This window comes from Myotis brandtii, unplaced genomic scaffold (assembly GCF_000412655.1).
Source record: "Myotis brandtii unplaced genomic scaffold, ASM41265v1 scaffold2216, whole genome shotgun sequence".
Taxonomy (NCBI): Eukaryota; Metazoa; Chordata; class Mammalia; order Chiroptera; family Vespertilionidae; genus Myotis; species Myotis brandtii.
The window spans coordinates 210870-233809 of NW_005358307.1; the positions used below are offsets into that span (position 1 = coordinate 210870).

Genomic DNA, 22940 nt, shown 5'->3' on the forward strand with positions numbered 1-22940 from the left:
TCTAATTTGGCTTCATGTTAATGATGATTTTGGTTTGTATGTGTGTGTGTATTGGTTTTTATACTTCTTTCCTGGGATCTAAATGCTCACAAGCCATCTCCTCTAGTGTCTCCTCACCTCTTCTCTGAGTTCTTATATATTATTACTGTCTTTTTTCAAATGTGGCTGTTTCTTGCTGCTATACTTGGTCCACATTTCCACCTTTTTCATTTTTCCTGCTGAGTGTTCCATGGTAAAACATGCATGCACTAATATTGGAAGAAGTTAGACTTTACTGGCCTATCTATTTAAAAGGGAGTCCTGTGGGTGAGAGGGAGGGACCATCCATCTTTGCAGACTGCACAGTCCGAAAGCATTCTGCTCCCAGCGCCACCAGCGGCAGGTGGCTTCATGCTGAAATGTTGCCCCCTGTTGCCCATCTTTTCTGTTTCTCTGAGACAGATCAGGCCCAAGAGGGTGGCTCTTTAAAATTGGTCTTGGCATGGACCATTCTAGTTGATTTTTCCTGGCTAGTGCTATGCCTTCTCAATCTGTCGATTCAACTCTCAAATATTGTCGTGCTTCTAGAAATATAAATAATACCAGCTACTATTTCATCAGGCCCAAGTCGGTTTCTCACATCACCTCTGCTCAGCCCTGCCTCAGTTCTCTTACTTCAGTGAGAACATTGGAGTGAGCCTCTTGCCACAGGAAGAAGGAATCTGTGGCATTTTCCCGAGACCCGATGCCCAGGTCTCTGCCCTCTTCCTGCGTCTGCTGGTTTTCTTCCTGTGCAGCTTCCGCCTGGCCGGCGCCCTGTCCTTCCTCCCTTTAAGCCTTGGCGCCACCTCAGGTGTGGCCGGCCAGGGAGGGGCCGCAGGAGGTTGGCTCTAGGGCATGTCCAGCCCATCTCGCCCAGTCCCGCCCTACCGCTACCTTCTAATTAATTTCCTTTCGATATGCACGAATCCATGCACCAGGGCACTAGTACATTAACAAAAGGCAAACTGGCTTGCAGACACTGTTTGCCTCTCTGAAGGGGGATGACCCCATGCAGCCCAGCCCCTCGCCCAGGGCTCTGCCCAGCCAGTGCTGTCAGTAGTACCGTTGAGGCTGTATCCCATGCCTTCTCCTGAAGCACCTGTCAGTGCCAATTTTAGGTGAGCACAGCAGTTGAACTGTCTCCAGTTTAGTCTTTGTAAGCTGAGGCCTAACAAGGCTGGCTGGCCACAGGCCACGGCAGTAAAACTCCAGTTTTCTCTGTTCATCTGCTCCCAGTTTCCCATGCAGGGGAGCTTCCCGCTGCCTAGAAACAATGAAAGCAGAGTGGGTGCTTCTAACCAATATTCCCCACATTTGATAATCTTCCCTGGAGTGTTGACAACACCGTGGATTCTGTCAGAAGCTTTAATAGCTTATTTCATCTAGCTAACCTCCGCTCTAGATCATTCAGGGGGAACGTTCGTGTTACTCCACTAATGCACATTTGCCAATGTTGTGCTAGTTCCAAATGCATTTCTTTTTCCAGATGAAGGATTATCATTAGAATCTAGGGAAACATTAAAGTCTCCTCAAATCAGGTTACTAAGAAGAGTCTTAATGGGTTTAATAGGGAAATTTATGCATCTTCGCTTGTATGTTGTACCATTAATTAGTTTACCTCATCTTCTCCCAAGTTTAATGTCGGTATTTTAAGCTCTTTCAAAGATTGCTTTTTAAGAGGGACTTTATTGACAAGCTCCTGGATAAAGGACCCTAATTCCTATGCTCATGCCTGTTTTTACATAAAATGATACATTCTGTAAGGGTAAGAGTGCATGCATATATATTGATGTTTTAGGTGCTGAAAGTGAAAACCAGAATTACATATAGCAACAATTTAATTTGAGCAAGTGTAGCCTGGCTCAAGTTTCTGTTACATGATCCTGATTAGAAGTGGGGCTTCGCCTTGTACGTGCTTCGAAAATCCCCTCAGGAGGCCCCATGGTGTCCTGCTACTAAAACTGCTCATGGTTGGAGCTTACTACCCACCCGCTTGCAGAGCAGGTGCTCCAGCCCCTGGAGTCCCTCAGAGGGGGAGATGATGCTGCTGCCTGTTGCTTTTTTTTTGTTTTTTTTAGAGGAAAGGAAAGGGAAAGCGAGAGAGAGATAACAACATCAATGAGAGAAAAACATTGATCCCCTACCTCCCACTGTGGATCCAGCCTGCAACCTGGCCATGTGCCCTGACCAGTAATGGTACCAGCAACCTCTTGGTGCACAGGTCAACGCTTAACCACTGGTCACATCGGCCAAGCCAACTGTTATTTTTTGAAAACTTAATCTTCACCATTAATCCTCACCGAACTTCATGAGGTTGATATTGTCATTATCCACATTGTACGGACGGGAAAACAGAGGCTTAGAGAAGAGCAGTGACTTATGTACAAAACAACCACTTGTACACTTGGGACGGGAAAACAGGCTTAGAGAAGAGCAGTGACTTATGTACAAAACAACCACTTGTACACTTGGGAGCAGGTGTTCAAACCCAGGGCCGCCAGACCCACAAGTCTGAGCTCCGAACCACAGTGCCGCCCTGGCTGTGTCCCGGGAGGGAGGTGGTTCTGACCCCTCACTCGAGTGGGGACTGGGTGAGAGCGCAGGGGTTGTGTGTGTGCACATCAGTGAACTTCACAGTAGGAGACAGGCTTACCGTAAGTGTCAGTTTTGTCACTGACGCTGTTTGTAGACCTTGGAGATGTCACTGAACCTTCTCTGAAAACAACAGAATTGTCGGTTACTGGCCAGCTTCAGGCGGTCATATCACGTGAACATAGCAAGCCCGATCTTGAGCCCCATACTTTTCCATTTAGTGCAGTGGTTCTCAACCTTCTGGCCCTTTAAATACAGTTCCTCATGTTGTGACCCAACCATAAAATTATTTTCGTTGCTACTTCATAACTGTAATGTTGCTACTGTTATGAATCGTTATGTAAATATCTGATATGCAGGATGGTCTTAGGCGACCCCTGTGAAAGGCCCTTTAAATACAGTTCCTCATGTTGTGACCCAACCATAAAATTATTTTCGTTGCTACTTCATAACTGTAATGTTGCTACTGTTATGAATCGTTATGTAAATATCTGATATGCAGGATGGTCTTAAGCGACCCCTGTGAAAGGGTTGACCGCCAAAGGGGTCGCGACCCACAGGTTGAGAACCGCTGATTTAGTGGGTCACTGCTGTCCACAAACACAAGTAAGGTCCCCTCCCGCGTTAATGCTGTGAGCGAGTTCTGCTATCACCTCCATTCTGCAGAGGAGGAAACTGGAGCTGGGAGAAGTCACGTGTCAGTCTCAGCTGGGCTGGCAGCTGACCAGCTCGCTCCCCAGGGCCTGGCTACCCTCCCCGGCCGCCCAGGCTCTTCCACAGCAGAATGACTGGTTCCCGCCCCTGGACCTGTGCTGGGCAGAGCCCGCCCCACCTGCTGGGGTTCCCGTTTATGAGAGCCCGTGTTTCTAAGGGAATTGCAGCCTCGCTCATTTTCCCTCCCAAGCTCCCAGGGGTGCGGCCCCCCCTCCTCAGCGTTCCCGCACACATCCCCACACGGGCGCTTGCTGTGCCCTAAATATTCCGGGGCATGAGGCGCCCACCGGGAGGAGGAGCCCACACGTGCAGCTTCCAGCTCAGGAGGAAGGCAGAGGGGAGAGGCTGCACCCTGGGCGGGCGGGTCTGGGGGCCTCCCGTGTTGTCCAATCCAGGCCCTGCCAGGCATCAAGTCTCAGAGCGTCTGCAGCCACACCTCCTGCCAGAGGCCCAGCTGAGCCTCCTGCAGGCAGAGTGCCTGGAAGGTGCCACTCTGATAGGTAATTATGCGCAGCTGCTAGGAGGCCGGAGGAGGGGGCCGCACCTGGCCTGCTCCAGAGAGAACGCCAGTCTGGCCCAACTCCTTAATTACCTTCGGAGGCGCGACAGTTTAAATTAAATTCTGATTGTTTTCATGTTGGCTTTTGCCAAAGCCCTGAGCTAAGCATTAGTGAGGCCGAGGTGGAGGGGAGGGCGGTCGGGTGACAGGTGGCACTTTCGTCTCCTTCAGCTCTTTAGGGGAAGTGTTCCGCAAGTTACAGAATACGCCGGTAATTGGTTCCCGAGCAGAGGTGTACAGACCTGGCAAGGCCTGCGTGTCAGGTTTGCCATTTCCAGACATCCCCAACTGGGTGCTCAAATGGGGCTCCACTGAGGATTTGTAAGGCAGACACACACTCACACCTGCTGTCACTCTGTGTTGGCTATAACACTACAGCTTTAAATCATTTCTGTTCTCTGCCCCCACCTCCGCCTTTTGTGTCATCCCCTCAGTCGTCTCCCTGTCTCCCCGTTTCTATCTAGTCCTCTGAGAGGCTGTGTAGAGTGTCGTTCAGCCCCCAAAGTCACCAGAGACCAGCTTGGAACCCCAGGTATCGCCCTTGGGAGCACTTTTCAAAGCCTGGATTTCCTCGCTCCTGCCTCCCCCCTTCCGAAATGACTGCCTCGCTAGCTCTTCACTAGCCTTGGCCTTGTCTGAAGGGAGACAGAGGAGCCAGGGACGATGGGTGATGGCCCCCAGGGGTGTCGGAGCCAGGCTGTGCTTACTCATCCAGTGAAGAAGAGATCCTCTCTCCATCAATAGCTGATATGCAGGCCGGCTGGCTTCCCCATCAGCCAAAGCCAGCAGGTCAGAGCAGCCCTCCCTCCCCTCTCAGCCCCTCCCTTTAGCAGCTGCCTGCCCTTCCTATTGGCAACTATGCCTCCTCCTTCCTCCCGTCAGCCGGGTCACTCGGTCACTCAGGATGTCCTCCGGGCTTTGATTTCTCTTTGCATTCAAGTCCAGTCTGGCCTAAAGCCCTCCAAGCCCCAGGCCTCAGGTGGAGGGAGGGTCACATCTTCCCGGGGCTGTCCATATACCTTCCAGGCGCCTGCATGTGCCCGACTTAGGCTTGCTTATTGCATTTTGTCCCTATTTTCCAAACAGACGGAAAGCGTCCACTGGGAATGCATCACCTTACCTGGCCCCTGCCTACGGGCTTTCCAGGGGAGGGAGCTGCTTTCGCTTACAGGGGAGTGATGTGCCATGGACTCTTCTTTCTCTAATGGAGTCCCTGTGGCTGCGCACATGACCCGTGCTCGGGGGCCACAGGACGGCAGCAGGCTGCACGCGGCCCTTCCCAAGGCCCGCTGCTCCCATCCCCACGCTGATGAAGGCGGGAGCCTGACTTGCCCCCTCCCTCGTCTGTCCTAGAGCTGCCCTAGAGCTGCCCTGCCTGCATCACTGGCAGAACTGCCTTGACCTGTGAGGGCTGGATGTGTTGATTGTTTTCAACCCGGGATACCCACCTGGTATATGAATTGCCTCAGTTAGTGCTGGCTCCCCACAAGCCCAGTCTATGCAAGAAGATGTTCTAGCAACCAGGAGGGCAGTGGCGCCTCCACCCGCCATCCGCGCCCTGGACTTTGGGAAGCCGGGGGCATCTCAGCCGTCCCTTAAAGCTTTGGTGACCTGCACACCTGTCAGGCTTCAGTTAACGTGACAGACTGATTCATTCCACAGAGAAATGGGGCTCTTTCCTGTGCCAGGGACTTGGCAGTTTTCTCTGCTTACAGGACTTTGGAATAGGTGGTGTAGGTGTTGATCGAAAAGAAATAGATGCTATTAATTTTTCCTTTTCAGACTGAGGTTGGCCACAGAGTCTGCATCCCATTCCCCTGGGAAAACAGACCACTCACGGCCTCCCCTGCTTAGAGCTGTGCAGCACTGAAAAGCCAGAGACGTGGGCGCTCTACCCCCAGGGCTCCTGAGTGGGGTCAATCCGCTTGTTAGTGTTGGCCTGCTCCAGGGGCAGGTCCCTGAGCCCTCAGAAAGCCCCTCCCCCCGTGTGTGCACGCGGCTGATGACATGCTGGCTCCTGGTGGGAGCAGGCTTGCGGTCTTCCCCAGCTCACCTGTAAAGACTGAGGGAAGGCCCAGCGGGTGTGGCTCAGTGGCTGAGCTTCGACCTACGAACCAGGAGGTCACAGTTTAATTCCTGGTCAGGGCACATGCCCAGGTTGCGGGCTTGATCCCCAGTGTGGGGGGTGCAGGAGGCAGCCCATCAATGATTCTCTCTCATCATTGATGTTTCTCTCTCTCTTTCCTTCTCCTTTCCTCTCTGAAATCAATTTAAAAAACCCAAAAGACTGAGGGAAGGAGTGGAGGCACGACCAGGGTTGTAGGACATGGTGTGAACCTCCGATGGCTGGGCATCCCCACAGGTGGCTAAGTCATCCAGTGCAACAGCTGCTCCCGGGCAGACATTCTCTGGAGCCACCCTCATGGAGTCAGAGCAACGCGCCTATGGAGCACTTGCAATGGGGTGGGGGCAACAGAGGAACGATGTTTTATTTGTATTTAATTTCAAATAACTTAAATGTAAATAGCCACTATGGCTAATGGCAACTGTACTGGCTAGCAGGTATCTGATTTCACCTAAATCCTATGTGACCAAAGCCAGTTTTGTTTAGGTTTTCCAAATGCTGTTTGCTCTACGCTTATCTATAAACCCTCAATTTAAAAACAAAAATAATAATCGTTAATAAAAGTCATAGCTGGCACGTGCTGAGTAATCACTACATACCATGTGCTTTGCTAAGCAACTGACATGCTTGGTCTAACATATGTCACCTGTGATGTCCTGAGTTTACAGATGAGGAGACTGAGTCACTGAGAGGTTCAGTTGCCTGTTTGAGCCGCCCAGCCAGTCCAGGCAGCGTGGGCCCCACATGCTACTCTTCGGCCTGTCAGTCAGCTCTCGGGGCACTTCTGGCTGGTGTTTTAAGACACAGTCATGTCCTGGTTGTTGAAAGCAAGGCCGTGTGTGTGTGTGTGTGTGTGTGTGTGTGTGTGTGTGTGTGTGTGTAATTTTTTAAAATTGAATTTACTGGGGTGACATTGAAGTGTACGACTCAACAAAACATCATCTCCATGCTGCATTGTGCGCCCACTGCCCCAAGCAAAGCCCCTTTCAGTCCCCACTTCCCCCCTTTGCCTTCCTCCATCTCCATCTCACCCCCTTTACCTCGGGCTATCACACTGTTGTCTATGTCTGTGTGTTATGTATCTACATTTTTGTTTTTGCTCAGTTCCTTCCCTTCTTTCTTCCAGTCCCCCAAGCCCCTCCACTCTGACAGCTGCCAGTCTGCTCCCTGTATCCATAAGGCAGTGTCTTGAGGTCATTAACAAGCTGGGTCTGAACAATGGCCACTCCCACTCCATGCTTTGCAGGGTTTGGATCTGGATCCCGGCTGGAATGAAGGCGGCACCCATGAAGGCAGGGCTGAGCCTGCAGAGCCCAGCCTGGGTCTGCTCACCTGCCTTCAAGTGGAGGTTGGGGGACCTTTCCAGCCCCAGGTCTGCAAGTCTGCCTCTGTTCTCCACCAAGCCTGGGCAAGGGAAAGACGGCTTGCCTGGAAGCAGACTAAGAATGAGGAGAGGCTCTGGGTGATGTTCTTTTCTTCTGGTGGGGATTCATCCTGCTCTTTGTGAGGCAAATGGGGGCTCATACCTCAACGCCGTGCAAGCCTGCACTCGCTGAAGGGGCATGGAGCTTGGCCAGACATCTGCACATTGATCGCTGCCCCATGCCTTCCAGTGGAGCCTGGGTGTCCGCTGGCCTCTGTGCACCAGTAGATTCCAGCTTTAATCCGCGTCCTGTCAGCACCTGGAGACGTTGGGAACTGGGCCCTGTGTTGTAACATTGCCCCTGCTTGGCTTCTTCACAGCCTGTCTCCTGGACTTGAGAATTTGGGGGACATGATAGTTTTAGGGTTCACTTCTTCGTCCCTTCTTACTTATTGGGATTTTGGTCCCTGAAGCCTCTATGTCCTTTCAGATGCTAAAGGTCACTAATTCCCTTGCACGTTTTTCTGCATCTTGGTAGCAGCTCACTGCCTGGACCCTTTGCCAGGATTCTCCATAACCAGAATTAGGGTAACATCAGGGACCCAGGGAACGTCGGCTCCCTTCTCTGCACCGTGGTCCCTCCTTCGGGATTTCTTCCCTCCAGCTTTATCTCAGCTCTCCATGCACTCCCTACCATCCATCCATCCATCCATCCAGATCCTCTTCTTGTTCTCAGAAAGAGTACTCCTTGGCCCCAGTCACTCTGTCCTACCAGATGAGCTGGATAGTTACAGGTGGGCTCCAACAGAAAGGCCTCTTCCATGGAGAAGGCAGCCATGTGTCTATGGGGGAAAGTGAAGTCAGTCTGTCAAAGGTTAGCAAAATAACCACAACGACAAACCCAAACCCAAACCTTGGGCCAACACGAAACTGAGAGCCTGCTGTTCGTGCACCTTCTGGTGCCCAGGCAGCCTCTCCCTGAGAGCATAGCTAGTCCTGAGCATCCGGCTCTTGGCCTGAGCTTAGTGGGACATGTGATCTTCCTGGCAACCTGCAAGGACAGATGCTACGGGTCAGCAGAGGCACCTGTGATGGGCTTTGAGGCGGTGCACACCGCGAGCCCGCCACGGCTTGGGAGTCCAGGCTCAATCATATACCTGTGATCACAGCACCTTGGAGGGGGGGTTATCAGCGTGGGGGTGAGGAGTTCTGTTGTGGCCGGAGGGGAGTTTTCTTGGGCCTGGCTTAGTTGGTGGCACCCCATGGTGAGGACACAGCGCTAAGGAGGGGAAAGCCCACACCGCACTGACCCCCCTTTGCTTTTCCCCAGCCTGCACGGACAAGGAGTTGAGGAACCTCGCTTCCCGGCTGAAAGACTGGTTCGGAGCCCTTCATGAGGATGCCAACAGGGTCATCAAGCCCACCAGCTCCGACGCAGCCCAAGGCAGTAAGACCACATCCTCTGGCTAATTTATTTCATTTCAAACACCGCATTTCCTCAGCAGACATTGTTAAATTAGCAATAATAGCATTTTGGGGTGAACAAAGATACTCTACATTAAATATTCATGCTGACTTAAAATATGTCCCAATTTCAGAAATATTAAAATATAGTGGAGGGGAAAATGCCTTAGGATCTAGACAATACAATGGTCATACGTATTTTGGATCCATAGTTGGGAATGTGCATTTACAGAGTAACGTAAGTGTGGTTGCAAAATTATCATACATTTAGTATACACATTTGGGGAAACAGATAAAATATACATAAAAATGCAAAAAAATCTATAAACCCATTATTTTAACCACTGTTAGGCATGTTGTGGTATATACATTTTCCTTGTCATATAGGAAAAAAAATGTGTGTGTATATATATCACACTTTGCAGCCTGTTGTATGACCTTTTATCATTTAGCAACATACTGTGGCTACCTTTCTATGTTGTTGAGTAGGATTCTTGTAATAGCTACAGAGAATCCCAATTTATGGATGTAACATAATTAATGTAGACCTTTATTCTGGAGCCCTGAAGTTGTTCTAATGTTCAGCTCTTTTAAACAACATTGTAGCAAACACCTTTGATCGTCTGTCTCAGTGGACACGAGACTGCATTCCGTTCCCACAGACACTCCCAGGCAGGGGCTCCTCAGCCCATTACCAAACTGCAGGGCCTCCTCATAGACTGAAGGGAACACTCAGAACCCGTCCTCACATTTGTACTTCGTCAGAGTCTCTCGATGATGCCTTCTCCACACGTGGCCGGCAGCACAGAGGGGGTTAGTCAACAATGCAGTTAGTCCAGGACAAGGAGCTTTGTAACTGTTGGGATCCAGTTAACCAGCATCAGGTCTTCAGCCAAAAGAAGAATGGTCCCCTTAATTCTTGGTTATTCTTTGCTGCTCAGAGCCATAGATACTGGTAGGGAACATTGGTGTGGGGGACACTTCTTCCACTAATTTGGATCTTCCATGGTAAAGGAAGGAGAGTGTTTGCTTCCTGGAATCTAAGTGTCCACAGAGAGGTGGTGTCTGGCGAAGGGGAAGTAGGTGTGTTTTTATTCCCGCTGGGGGCTTCCTTGGGTGTGTGGACAGGTAATCTGGTCTGGAGCAGCTTTCCCCTGGGACCCTCCCAGAACACTTTGCTGTGCGGAGAGCTGCTCCTGGCCACCACCATCCCGGGGATCCTCTGCAGACACCGGGAGCCTGGGCAAGAGCCACCCTGGCTGGAAGCTAATCGAGTCCTGAAGGGGCCTCTGGTTTGATGGCCCAGAGCAGCTGGAGTGAGGGGAGCAGAGGGGAGGGTGGCATGGAGGCCGAAGAGGCAGAGACTGAAGCCAGGGAACCCCAGATGCCCCACGTGCTTGGGCCCAGTTAGAAGGGCTGTTCTGTCCCCCCACCCCACCCCACCCCTAGATATCAGATGCAGGCACTTCTTTTCCAGAACCTTCCAACTAGGTGGGAAGTGAGCTTGGCCCTTCTGGGCACTTCTTTTTGGTGGGCAGTCAGCAGTAAACTCCTCTTTCCCAGGTACTAAATCTTAATATCCTATGAGATTGATGCATAAAGTATTGTAGACAGCAAGTCTTAGCGTTGGGGTAAATTCTCTTCCTGACTTGGCGGCCCCGGGGGACAACCATCAGCCAAATGAGAGGCCACATGGTGTCCCCCAGTCTCTGTCCTTAAAAAGATGTGCTCAGATGTGTCCTAAGACAGCAGGAATACATGTAAAAATGGAAAGGTTTTTGTGTTTTGGGCGGTAAACTTTGCAGTAGCTAGAAAACTTCTCTCAACAAATAGTTTTATTGAGCACTTACTATGCGCCTGTACCAGCTCAGGCTCGGAGCAATGGGGAAAATCACTGGTTCTAGCAAAGTGCCGGGGGCGGGGGGGCAGGGGCGGCGAGAGAGTCCTGTACCCATTCACTGGCTCCCGGAAGTGGAGACCCTTTGGTATAAACAGTGCTTTAAAAAGGTGGGCGTATTCTGCTCTTACATCCTACTGACTAAGCAGGGTTCCTGGTCTGTACATAGAAGCCCAGTGACCAGGATGTGGGTAGGCTTATCAACCTCATCAGGCCCCTTCGCTAACGCCACTGTGTTCCTCCACCCGCCTTGCACTGCCCATCCCCCAACAGGGCCCTCGCCACTGGATGTCCTCTGGACAGAAGGGCCATGCATCCCGCCGGGCGGAGGCAGCCCCGGGAGAGGATGGACTGAGACTGTGGACTCAGGGCAGGGCCGCCTGGGCTCGAATGCCAGCCCCACAGTTATATGACCTTGAGCTTTTATTTTTCCATCTGTCAGTGGAGAGGATTCAGCATCATTTCATAGAACCAGTACAGGGCTTCTTAAGTAAGACAAAAGTGAACCTTTGTCATCCGTTTTCTGGGAAGATAAAGCCAGTCCTTGAAATCCAGCTTGTGGTATAACGTGAAGTCACGAGTGCTTTTGGTCTGAAAGAAAGTTAGGTTTGGGACATGCCCTCTCTGGGGCTTGGCTACGGCAGACTCGGTGTCCCAAATGGTGAGCAAAGGGTTTTTAGGTGGGTGCGTGCAGTTTCCATTGTGGCAACAAGTATTTCTTTAAGAAAATGAACCCTCCTCCGCCAGGGAAAGAAGAAACTATTGTCGGAGGCAGTTTGGGTTCCATCTCATGTACCTCTTGAGGGGAGAGCGGAGGAACCGAGGCGGCCCCTGGTGCCGTTCCCGTGCACGTGAGGCCGCTTCGGAAGGTCAGCAGTGCGGGACTGTGCCATCTTACTGCCGTCCTTTCACAATAGTTTCCCTAAATCTCCAAGCGTAGTTTGCAGTACTGTTATTAGTTCTCTTACCCTGTGTGTGCTCTTCTTTCAGGCATACCCCAGCTTAAGTAAGTCTTGTAAATGAAAACCCATACTTACAGTACAGATAAGTGAGCATTGGAGATTTGTGCCCCTTAAACATATTTTCCTTAGATGCTAACTTCTGGTTTTGTGCATTTTAAATTGTTTCACTTAAGCCCCCCCCAACCCCCACCACCATATTCCAGCAGAGTGCCACTGAGACCGCCCCCTGGGGGAGCGCAGCCTCAGGAAGGAGGGGGTCAGGACTGGCGCTGGGCTCCTCCTGTGGCAGGACATCCAGGCCCTGGCAGTGACGCGCCTTCCCTCCGCAGGGTTTGACACCAGCATCCTGCCCATCTGCAAGGACTCCCTGGGCTGGATGTTCAACAAGTTGGACATGAACTATGACCTCCTGCTTGACCACTCAGAGATCAATGCCATCTACCTGGACAAGTACGAGCCCTGTATCAAGCCTCTCTTCAACTCTTGTGACTCCTTCAAGGACGGCAAGCTCTCTAACAACGAGTGGTGCTACTGCTTCCAGAAGCCTGGAGGTAAGGCAGGAGGGAGGCTGGCCGAGCCCAGGGCAGCCATGCGAGCAGGACTACACTGGGGAGGCAGAGATTAGCAGGAAGAAGGACTTGGCTAGAGAATAAAGCCTCCAGCCCATTAGAGGCTCTTTTCTCTCATTTTCTTTCTATTTTTATCATGGTATTTTAGAAAACCCTAGAGCATAATCAAGGAGTCTGTTATTTTGAATTTTCCTCTTAATTATATTGTGCCTCAGCCTTTTCATCTGTAAAATGGGTATGGAAACCTTTGCGACATAATTCCCAAGATCACTGTGGGAAATTCCCATTGTCACATGAATTCCTATGTTCCCCTTAGAAAAAACCACGTGTCAGCTTCTGGGATAGTAGGATTTATACTGAGTATCTTAGACAAGGATATTGTGGTTATAAATAAACTCTGGCTAACTGAAGAAATAAAGAAGGCAAGCTTTGAGGAATTCGTGGACAGGGGTATCTCATGTAACACGTCAGGAGAGCGAGCCTGCACTTGTGCAGATGAGGGACCAGAAGGCAGCTCAGGGATCCAGCAGGAGCTATGAGACTCCCTGAGTGGTCTCAGGTCTGGCTTTATTTCTCTCTGTCTCAGCTTCCTGGGCAGGCGGGCGGGGGGGGGGGGGGAGCGGGGGGCAGCGTGGGGTGCTGCCCAGGCCTGGTGGTCCACAGCTCACAGGACTAGCAGAAACTCGCTTCCAATCCCAAGCCCAGAGAAGTCTGGCCCAGCTTAGTTCAGGTCTCCAGGATAACAGGATAACATACTATATGCATGGCTGTCCGAAACCATCCTGGGAAAGGGAAGGGTATGATCATTAAGGCATTTAAATTGTATATGTGTTGCCCTGGCCAGTGTGGCTCAGTTGGTTGGGTGTTGTCCGGAGCACAGAGGGAATGCCGCTTTGATTCCCGGTCACAGCACATGCTGGGGCTGCGGGCTCCATGAGTGGTGGGAAATCAATGGAAATATTTTTTTTAATTGTGTATGTTTGTGTGAATGCACAAACAGTACACATACAGCAGAAACTATAGGTAGGCATCACAGAAGAGCACTCAGTGAGAAGTACATACGTATGTTTATAGAATTATATGATACATTCCTAAAAAACAGACTTACTGGTCAAAAGGACATGCACATTTTTTAGTTTGAGCAGTTTCCAATTTGCTCTCCAAAGAGGGCAATTTTTACTCTCATGAAAAACTATACAAGAATACCTCGTGGCCCACGTTCTTGCCAAACTATGTGATCATCCTAGACTCCATTTCATCTCCCTTGTTATGACTTAGGTTGAACCTCTTTATGTTTGTTTGAAACACTCTTCCGTTTCCTTGAAATGCCTAGTATTTCTCTATTGGGTTCTTGTGGGTGTTTGTTTGTTTTTAATAGGAATTATTCCTAAGGATATTAGGACTGTTGTAGTCATACCTATTGCAAATGGTTTTTTCCAACTTCAGCTGTATTTTAGCTAGGGATAAATGTTACATTTTAAGATAGATTTCTCCATCTTTTATTTATGGCCTCTTAGCAGCCATAAAGCTTACATTATTAAACTTAGGAAGTCATTTCCCACTTTAAGATAGTAAAGCTGTTCTCTTGTGTGTTTTCTTCACTACCTTTGGGATTCTTTGTGTGTATGTTTGTTGAAATCTAGTATCACTTTAGACTTTTTGGTGGACAGTCAAGTGGGGTCCCAGCCCCCATCCTCCCTTCCACCCCTGTCAGAAAATGGGTGTCCAGTGGCTCTACCGACATTTATTGACTAACCCATCTTTCTCTTCCGATTTGAAATGCTTCCTCTAGCATAGAAAACTCCTATGTGTATATCTATCTGTTCTGTCCTATTAACTGAACTATACATTAGTTAGTTCTCAACTTTAAATTACATTGGTTTTACAGTGTGTTTTAATATCCAGTGGGGCCAACCTCCGCTGCCATTGATCCTTTTTTCAGAATTTTTCTGGATATTCGCATATATTTGGAGCTTTAGAATCAGTTTATTCAATAAGAAAGTTCTTACTGGTTTCTTTTTAGAATCAGGCACATTATATTAATGTAGGGAGAACTGAGAGCTCTAGAACTGAATCATTCTGCCCCAGAACAGGATCTATGGACCAGGGCGGTTACCAGTTCTGTTCTCACAAACATTCTACTTCCTTGTGTTTGTTATTTCTCATTATATTGCCTCGCCGGTGGTTGTTTCAATATTAATTTGTTCTCAGCCACCTTACTAAATTCTCATTTTGTGTAAGTGGTTTTTCTGGTTGGTTTCCTTGGATGTTTCAGCTGTGCAGTCATACCATCTGCAAATAGTGCTGATTTTCTGTCTTCCTTCTCAATTTCCATACCTCATTTCTTTCTCTTTTCTAATCACATCTGCTGTACTTCCAAATTGATGTTAAATAATAGCCATGTTTTCTACTTCAATAGAAATGCTTGCAGCGGTTCAGCATGAAGCTTAGATTTGGGCCTGAGTTCCTACCAAGTCATGCGGCCTTAGTCAGGGTTCAGGTTTAGCCTGGTGAGCGCAGCCTCCCTGCTAATGCTTCCCCTGGACCTGTAGTGTCGGGGCGGGGCCGCAGCAGGCCGGCTCCCCTCTCAGCAGGACCCACACCTGCGGCAGGGTGAGTTGACAAGGTGATTTGTGGGAGTTCTTTTTTGTGTGGTTCTCCCTTTTTCTTAAGGAAGTTACTTTCTTTTTTGTTAGGTCCCCACCATCTCTGTCCCTGACCCAGAACCAGTTCTGGGGTTTTCATTTGCCTTCCACATTTCATTATTATGTACTTGAGGCTAAATTTTTTTTCCAAAGATTTTCCTGGTCTGTAGACCTTCCATATCGATGTCTGGTGTTTCCATTATGGCTAATTTGTAGATAGATCTACAATGAAATATCTCAGTGCCTCTTTGGCCCAAGACAATTGTTAGAGCCACTTTTAAACTTTCATGTGGTAGGATTATTTGTTCACTGGTTTTGATATTATTCTCTTTAGTTTTATTACTGAGTTTGAGATTTAGACTTTTCCCCCAAAACAATTCTCATGGGGAATGTATTCTTTGAATTAGTCCATGTGAAAATATGTTTGTTTTTTATACAAAAACAAAGATGCTAAGCATAAACTTCCTGGAGTTACAGTTTCTTTTCTTGATACCTTGTTAAAACATTCTCCTAGCACTGGGTATAAGTACAGAACAATGGGAACCCATACCAGCTGTTCTCCCTTTTACGGGTGATAGAACCATTTTGCTCGGAAGCCAAAGGATTCTTTCCCTTGAAGGGCCCGGGTTTCCTAGGACATGTCTCGGTTTCTCTCGGTCCACATCACTCGCCTGAGCGACGCTGTGTTCCGCTGGATTACCCTCTTCTCGGGAGGACTGGTTGCAGGTGGACGCTGCGCATCAACCCTGGAGCTTCAGACAGAGCCTTTGTTTCTCTCATTGCTCATTGTCCTCTTTCTCTGTCACTTTCATCCTTGACCCTTTGTATCTGTGCATTAAACCCTAGCCTTACAGTCTCCTTTCCGTGAGAACCCCTGACCACAGAGGGAGATCTGGGTTTTGACTTTCACCGGCTCAGCAGCAAACCTGTTCTGTGGCGACTCTTCACCTGGAGTTTGTTCTTTCCTCTGTTTCCTGCAGCAATGTTTAGCAGGTCTCAGTCCGATTTATTTTTCCTTACCTTTCAGTAAGTAGAATTTTTAAAATCACTGCCGCACAATTTGAGGGAGAAGCCTTACAGTATGAATCCTGTTTCAAGGACACTGTCTGAGATGGTGGATCTTCCTGCTTCTCTCCAGGGCAGTCTTCCAGGGCCCACGGCTGCTGCTCCGTCCTGCTCGTCACAGAGAGGAGCAGTCCATTTGCTGAGTGCCTTACATGGTTGTTGTAAAGATTAAACTAATGAAGATGCAAAGTTCTAGGACATTGTCTGGTACATTCTAAGAATTCAGTAAATGTTCATTATTTATCACAGTAAACACCAATTTTAATCATCACAGATGGAATTTGTTTTCCCTTTTCTTTGTTGTTTTTTGTTGGTATCTTAAACCCAGAAGTAAACACAATGTATTTTAGAGCCAGTTTCTCTCAGGGAACAACCAGAGGCCTGGTGGTGCTGTGGGACCTGCAGGGAGATAGATGGGACCAGGTGCTGTCCAGGCCCCACACCTGCACTAGAGGTAGTCCAGGTCCCTGGGGAGTAGAGCACCTCTGTCTGTGCCCAGAGGACCATGAGGACCTGTAGGGCCTCCCAGAGGCATAGGACCTGCACAGGTGAGTCCTGGGAAGTCTTAAGAACTAGGGAGGTCACCTTTCTTTGGGCTTGAATGGAAGAAAGTTCTCCAGGGAGTAAAAGAGTACGACACCCTTTTATATGCCCTGCTTAGCCATGTGGCTCCCTCATCGAGAACTGACGGTTCTGTGCTTGCTCATAACAGCCTATCCATACTAATAAAAGAGTAATATGCTAATTAGACTGGATATCCCTCTGGACAAAGCCACAGTGGTGGGGGCCAAGGCAGAGGTGGTTAGGAGGATCAGGCTGGCAGGGGAGAGCAGTTAGGGGTGACCAGGTTGGCAGGAGAGAGCAGTTAGGGGCAACCAGGCAGGCAGAGTGGTTAGGGGTGATCAGGCAGGCAGGCAGATGAGCGGTTAGGAGCCAGTGATCCTGGATTGTGAGAGGGATGTCTGATTGCCAGTTTAGGACCGATCCAACTCAGGCCTAAACCAGCAGTCAGTCATCCCCCGAGGGGTCCAAGATTGGAGAGAGTGCAGGCCAGGCTGAGGGGACCCCCCCCCCCCGCCCACACACACACACACATGAATTTCATGCGCTGGGCCTCTAGTGTTTTATAATTGAGGCTCAGAGACTGATACACATGCCCAAAGCACTCAGCTGAAAGTTACGCTCACTGTCTCTCTGGATGCCTTATGCATCCTCCTAACTGTCCTGCAAGGCCTGCTGTACTCTCCTGGGTAGTAAGCCATGAGGTCCAGTCTTCCCTGCTTCCTCTCCACAACACGACCTGGTATCGGTGCAGTGTCTGTCCCCTTCCCTCTGGTTAGCTGGTCTGTGGATTCTGAACACATGCCCACTAGGAAGCATCGGTCTTCAGCTCATTATTGACTTCCCTATGGAAAGTCCGTTAGCAAATCACCTCTTAGACCCCTGGTATATGCTTGAGATGGTGGTGGGAAGAAAATTTCTGGTCAAGGAGCCCCCAAGTACTATTTTAAGTACCTTGTGGTATGAGTTTTGTATTTTTAATTAGTAACACTCTGGCCTGGATTTGTTTTGCTGCGTAGTAACAGCAGGTGCAGTAACCCACTCCCAGGTGTGCCGCTGTCTGTGTTTCCTGTCAGGAGGAAGGCCAGTCGCTAGGGATGATCCCTGACTTACATACACTCCGTTGCAGGTCTCCCTTGCCAGAATGAAGTGAGCAGGATTCAGAAGCTGAGCAAGGGGAAAAGCCTGCTGGGTAAGTACAGTTTCTTGCCACTCATTTCAACAACCAATTAGAGCAACATGTCTCTTGCAGTGATATTGAGCACAGCAATGGTTATTCAGTTAGGGACCCGCGTTTCATGAAGGAAATGTCTCACTTTACACCGTACAGGTCTCTCCCAGGCAGCTGGTACTCGGCCACCATCAGCTGGGCCCAGCATGAGGGCCAGTGAGTCGGCTGAGAACTAGCGAGAGAAGAGGCCAGGCTGGTGGGCAAGCCTGCCAGGGCTGGAGTCTCTCCCCTCGCCTTGGGCTCCAGGGAATCTCTGCTTTTTCTTCTTTCAAGCAGAGCCCTTGAAGGGAGCTCCCAAGTGTTCCTTCCAGCTCTAAAACGATAGAACTTCCTGTATTCCCCAGATCAAGCTGCCCATTCAAGGAGGAGATGAGCCATCCCCCCTCCTAGGACTATCAGATAGGACTCAAGGACGTGCATGTACATGAGCATATTTCTTTCCCACGCTCACGTGATCCCTGGAAAAGAAGTGTAAGGTGTCTGGTCTGGACACCACACATTGCTTCTCTTTCCTTTGTCCGAATGATAAGGTGGAAGCAGGTGGGTTGTGTGATTTCCCAGATGTGCAGGTCTGGCTGAGGCAGGCCTGCGGCAGCACGCACTCCCTCTAGCTCCACAGCAGCCCTGAAAGAGTGGGTACACCTCATTGTTTGTTGGAAAACAGGAGTAAGCATTGCTTTCCTTTTTTAAAAAAGCAAGTGACCAGCTGCAGCAATAACTCAGGATTATTCTTATTAAGCATTCAGGGGCAGCGTGTTCCCTCAGCAGCTTGCCATTTCAGAGGTTTATTTACCTGGTGGAAATGGGCAGGTTTTTCACAGATTGTTGGTGAGACTCTCTGTGAACTCTGGCGGTTTCCCCTCCTGACACCTCAGCGTACACACTCCTCCCTCCCACTTTTGAAAATTACTTATTTCACTGCTTGCCTCAAACTCTGCACACCTGACTCTCCAGAGTTGGGAATCTGACCTGTCCTAGGTTCTTCTCCCATGTAAGCACAGGAGGGCCTCTTTCTGACCCGAAGGCCAAGTGGAGAAACCCCTTCCCCCTACAGGCCTTCCCGTGGGACCTGTGCTTACTGACCTGATTCTTCCACGTGGCAGGTCACTTGGGGCTGAGGGATGTGCCCAACACCCACAGGTAGTTATAGAGCTAGAATAACGCTGTTTTTAAAGTAGGTGTTTCCACTGGGTGTGGATATCTCCTTACTGCTTCATTAATTCATAATGCATCAGACATAAGACGTGGTCTGAGGTAACATGTTGCATCTTCCACTCTCCTAGCTCACATACTTGAAATGCCTACTTCTCTCTGGACATGAGTCCACCTAGTTTCAAAGCTTACTTTCTATCACATCTCCCCACGCATGGAGATTACTCTGGCTGACTCATAGAAATACCACTTATCTGCTTACAATTTATTTTTCACATGATGAAATTTTTTAATATAATACATTGTATTCAGGGGCATTTCAATTTTAAAAAATAGACAAAACAAGCAACAACAAATTCTAATCCATTATAATCACTGCCATTATAATCCATTATAATTACTTAAAAGAGGGGTCATCCTGTCACACTGTAGGTGTAGAGCAGCACCTGCTTCCTGCCCACCCGGGGCTCAGCCCAGTGTTGTTTTGTTGGTTTAAAAGGCACCTGTTTTCCAACTGCAGCTCGAAGAGCAACCATGTTTCTCCAGCTCTCTGCTTGTCCTCCTTTGCAGGTCCTATTTGAGCATCTGTGCACGAATCTCTCTGCATTTTGGTAACTGAAAGCATCTATTTTTTCTTCCTCCTGCTCCCTGAAGACTTGGGGTGCTGAGAGAGTCCCTCAGTTGGAGTGTGGGCACCGCCTCTCTGACTGCAGCATCAGCAGGCTTGCCTATCACAGAGGGATGGTTTTCTGGGGGCCCTTGCCCATCCCTGATGCTGAGCAGCCAGCTGCACTGAGTGTTTCCAGTAGTCCCTCCAGTCAGCTGGATCTGGGCTCAAACCCAGGTTCAAGTAGTAAGAATCTCTCTCTCCCTTGCCACACTTCTTTCTGGGGCCTATGTCATCAAGTACAAGGTAAATTTAAAAAGGTACTTAGTCTAAAAAAATCAGAAATAAAACTAGGGAGTAGGAAACCACAATAGCGAGCGGAAGCCTGTCTTCACAGGGTTGACGCAGCCAGTCCACTCACTCAGGAGAACCCCCCATAGGAGACGAGCACAGTCATCAGACAGGCACCCTAAGAAACACCAAAACTAAACCACCATAAAGATTATCTGCAGTTAAATAAGAATCAGCTTAGCAATGCTGACTGAAGAAATCACATCTCCAAGTGCTGAGAGGAAACCGCTTGGAACCTGGAATGCCAGCTTACCCACAAGCATGCTCAAGCGTGATGACAGCGACGTGCCCAACCCCAGGCATACTGAATCTCACTCGGCTGATCAGCTCTGCAGAAGAGAAATAATCCCAGAGGAATTAACTGTGAGAAAAGACATGCAGCTAAACCTACATAAATATGCTATAAAATGTTTTGATAGCAAGCTGAACTTATGATTTCAGAGTGTTGGTGGCAGTGAGAAAAAGTGGTAAAAATGTTAAATTTCTGATTTGTTCAGGAAGAAAACAAAACATAGATTAACTTTAGATCTTACAAGTAAAAATACGCTTCTCTGGGAAATTTAAGGCTAACAAGATAAACCTATAGAAGAAAATCATGGAATACATAAAATGTAATAATTTCAACACAAAGCACAAAAGGGGGAAATAAAAAATAGAAAACACAAAATAGAGTGGTAGAAATAAGAGCAAGCCTATCTGTAATAATAATAAATATGAATGGATCTAACTCAGAGACTATTGATTTGCATTTTTGAAAAGAGAGCTACATATAAAACACAGAAACTTGAAATTAAGATAGTAAAGACTCATTGTTATAGCATTGTTAAAATCTGACAGAACAACCACTTTGTTTGGAATTCTAAAAGTAAAGACAGTATCATCTTGCTGAAATGTGCCTTTTAATATGTGATATCATCAATTGACTAAAACAAAATTGCAAGGAGGAACTGTCATATTTATAAATAGAAACTTTAAATATAGCTCTCTCCTTAAAACTTACAGTTCAGGTAGGCAGAGAGAAGAATTGAATAGCATGATTAATTAGCATCCATATACATGTATTCCTTTACATCAGCATATAAATTAGTCTTTTCAAACACACATGAAATACTTGCCACAGATCATGCCAAAAAAGAAAACTCAACCAATCTCAAAAACCATCACAGACCAAATTCACTTGCCACGACCCAATAAAAGTAGAAGTCAAAAGTGAGGTTGTTAAAGCCCCATACATCTGGGTTTTAAAAATAAGTAATTACTCAAATGTGAAATACAGTATAAACTACAAAACATTTAGAACTGACTGAAAAGGAAGGCACTGTGTACCAAAATTGGAGGGAGGTAACCACAGTGAAACTTAAGAGGCATATTCATACCTTCAAATGCATTTATAAAAAACACAACTAACAAAACTTACAAATCAGGAAGCTTTAGGAACACCACCACAAGCTGAAATGATTACAACTAAAGCAGAAAACAATGACGTAGACTAGCGTTGCCAATATGAAAGGCTCAAATGCTACTGTGAATTTAGAAGTGGGGTGTAACCTCAGATATAGGAGAATACTGTAAACACAGTGGATCTGGGGTTGGGCCCAAGAATCTCTTTTCTGAGACATTTCCAGGCGATGTTGCGGCAGCCAGTCCTATGTGAACACTTCGAGAGCCACTGCTATCAACCAATTCATAACAATGATGAAAACCTACTTGAAATAGACATTATGATGACCATATCTGAGACAAAAAGAACCAGGAGACCCAACTGGATTAAGAAAACCATGAAATTAATTTAAATCAGAATGCTACTCATTACCCCAATATGCACCAGGCCCAAAATATTTTTATGAAAGAGGTCATTCTCATTTTACATAAAATGTCTAGAGTATGGAAAAAGAGAAAAATACCCTAATTTTATGAATTCATTAGTTTGATACAGAAATAGCAGAAACAAAATTAAATGCCTCTATCACACACTAACAACAAATTATCTGAAACAGTAGTAAAGTTATCCCATTTACAGTAACATAAATAACAATAAAATACTTAAGAATAAATTTAACCAAGGAGGTGAAAGAGCTCTATTCTGAAATCCATGAGATATTAATGAAAGAAAACAAAGGCATGGTAAAATCAAAAGGTATCTTGTGCTCTTTTTAATTATTAATTAGAAGAAGAACTAATAATACTACCCAATACCATCTACCTATAGATTCAGTGCAGTCCCTATCAAGATTCCATTGGCATTTTTTACAGTTGAAAAAAACAAAACAATCCTAACATTTGTATGGAACCACAAAAAACCCCCAACAGCCAAAGCAATCCTGATAAAAAGAGCAAAGCAGCAAGCATCACACTTCTGATTTCAAGTTACATTGTAAAGCTGTAGTAATCAAAACCAGGTGGCATAAAAACACACACATAGACCAATGGAACAGAACAGAATCAAGAGCCCAAAAATAAACCTGGAGCAAGTCCTAGGGCCCTGCAATCTTGACTAAGTAATAACCAACCACCTGGTTCTCTCGTGCTAGCCCTGGAGCAAGTACCGCGCCTGCCACGCGAGCCCTCTCCTGAGTCTCAGCCGGCAGTACCCCTGAGTATCTCTCCTTCTCTGATCCCCCCAGGAGCATTCATACCCCACTGTAACGAGGAGGGCTACTACAGAGCCACACAGTGCCACGGCAGCACGGGCCAGTGCTGGTGTGTAGACAAGTACGGGAACGAGCTGGCTGGCTCCAGGAAGCAGGGCGCTGTGAGCTGCGGTGAGTATCAGCCCACAGTGATCTCTGGTACCCATCGGTCCTTGCTGTGTTAGGATCTGAGTAGAAACATTTCAACAGGTGGCTGGTCTACAGTGAGCGGCATTACCCGTGAAGTTAGTCTCGGGTGGGAAATGGACAAGCTTGATGTAGCGAACCCCTTAGGCCCAATAGACATGAGTATAGCCGGGACCTGGACTCAGGGAGACAGAACAACCCTGAAATTGCATGAGACTGTACATAGCTAGCTAGCTTGTTTGAGTGGCCGGTATTCACTGTGGCCACTGGGCTGGAGAACAGTTA

At 48.0% G+C, this 22940-nt stretch overlaps 1 protein-coding gene across 1 annotated transcript in view; it reads left to right on the forward strand.

Moving 5' to 3' along the window:
• Positions 1-22940, forward strand: part of SPOCK1 (sparc/osteonectin, cwcv and kazal-like domains proteoglycan (testican) 1) — a 148707-nt gene that overhangs the window by 121857 nt on the left and 3910 nt on the right. Inside the window, exons 4-7 of the mRNA XM_005866137.2 lie at positions 8705-8821; positions 12027-12248; positions 17667-17729; positions 22503-22640. Of these exons, the coding sequence (XP_005866199.1) occupies positions 8705-8821; positions 12027-12248; positions 17667-17729; positions 22503-22640 (540 nt within the window). The remainder of the gene's footprint in view (positions 1-8704; positions 8822-12026; positions 12249-17666; positions 17730-22502; positions 22641-22940) is intronic.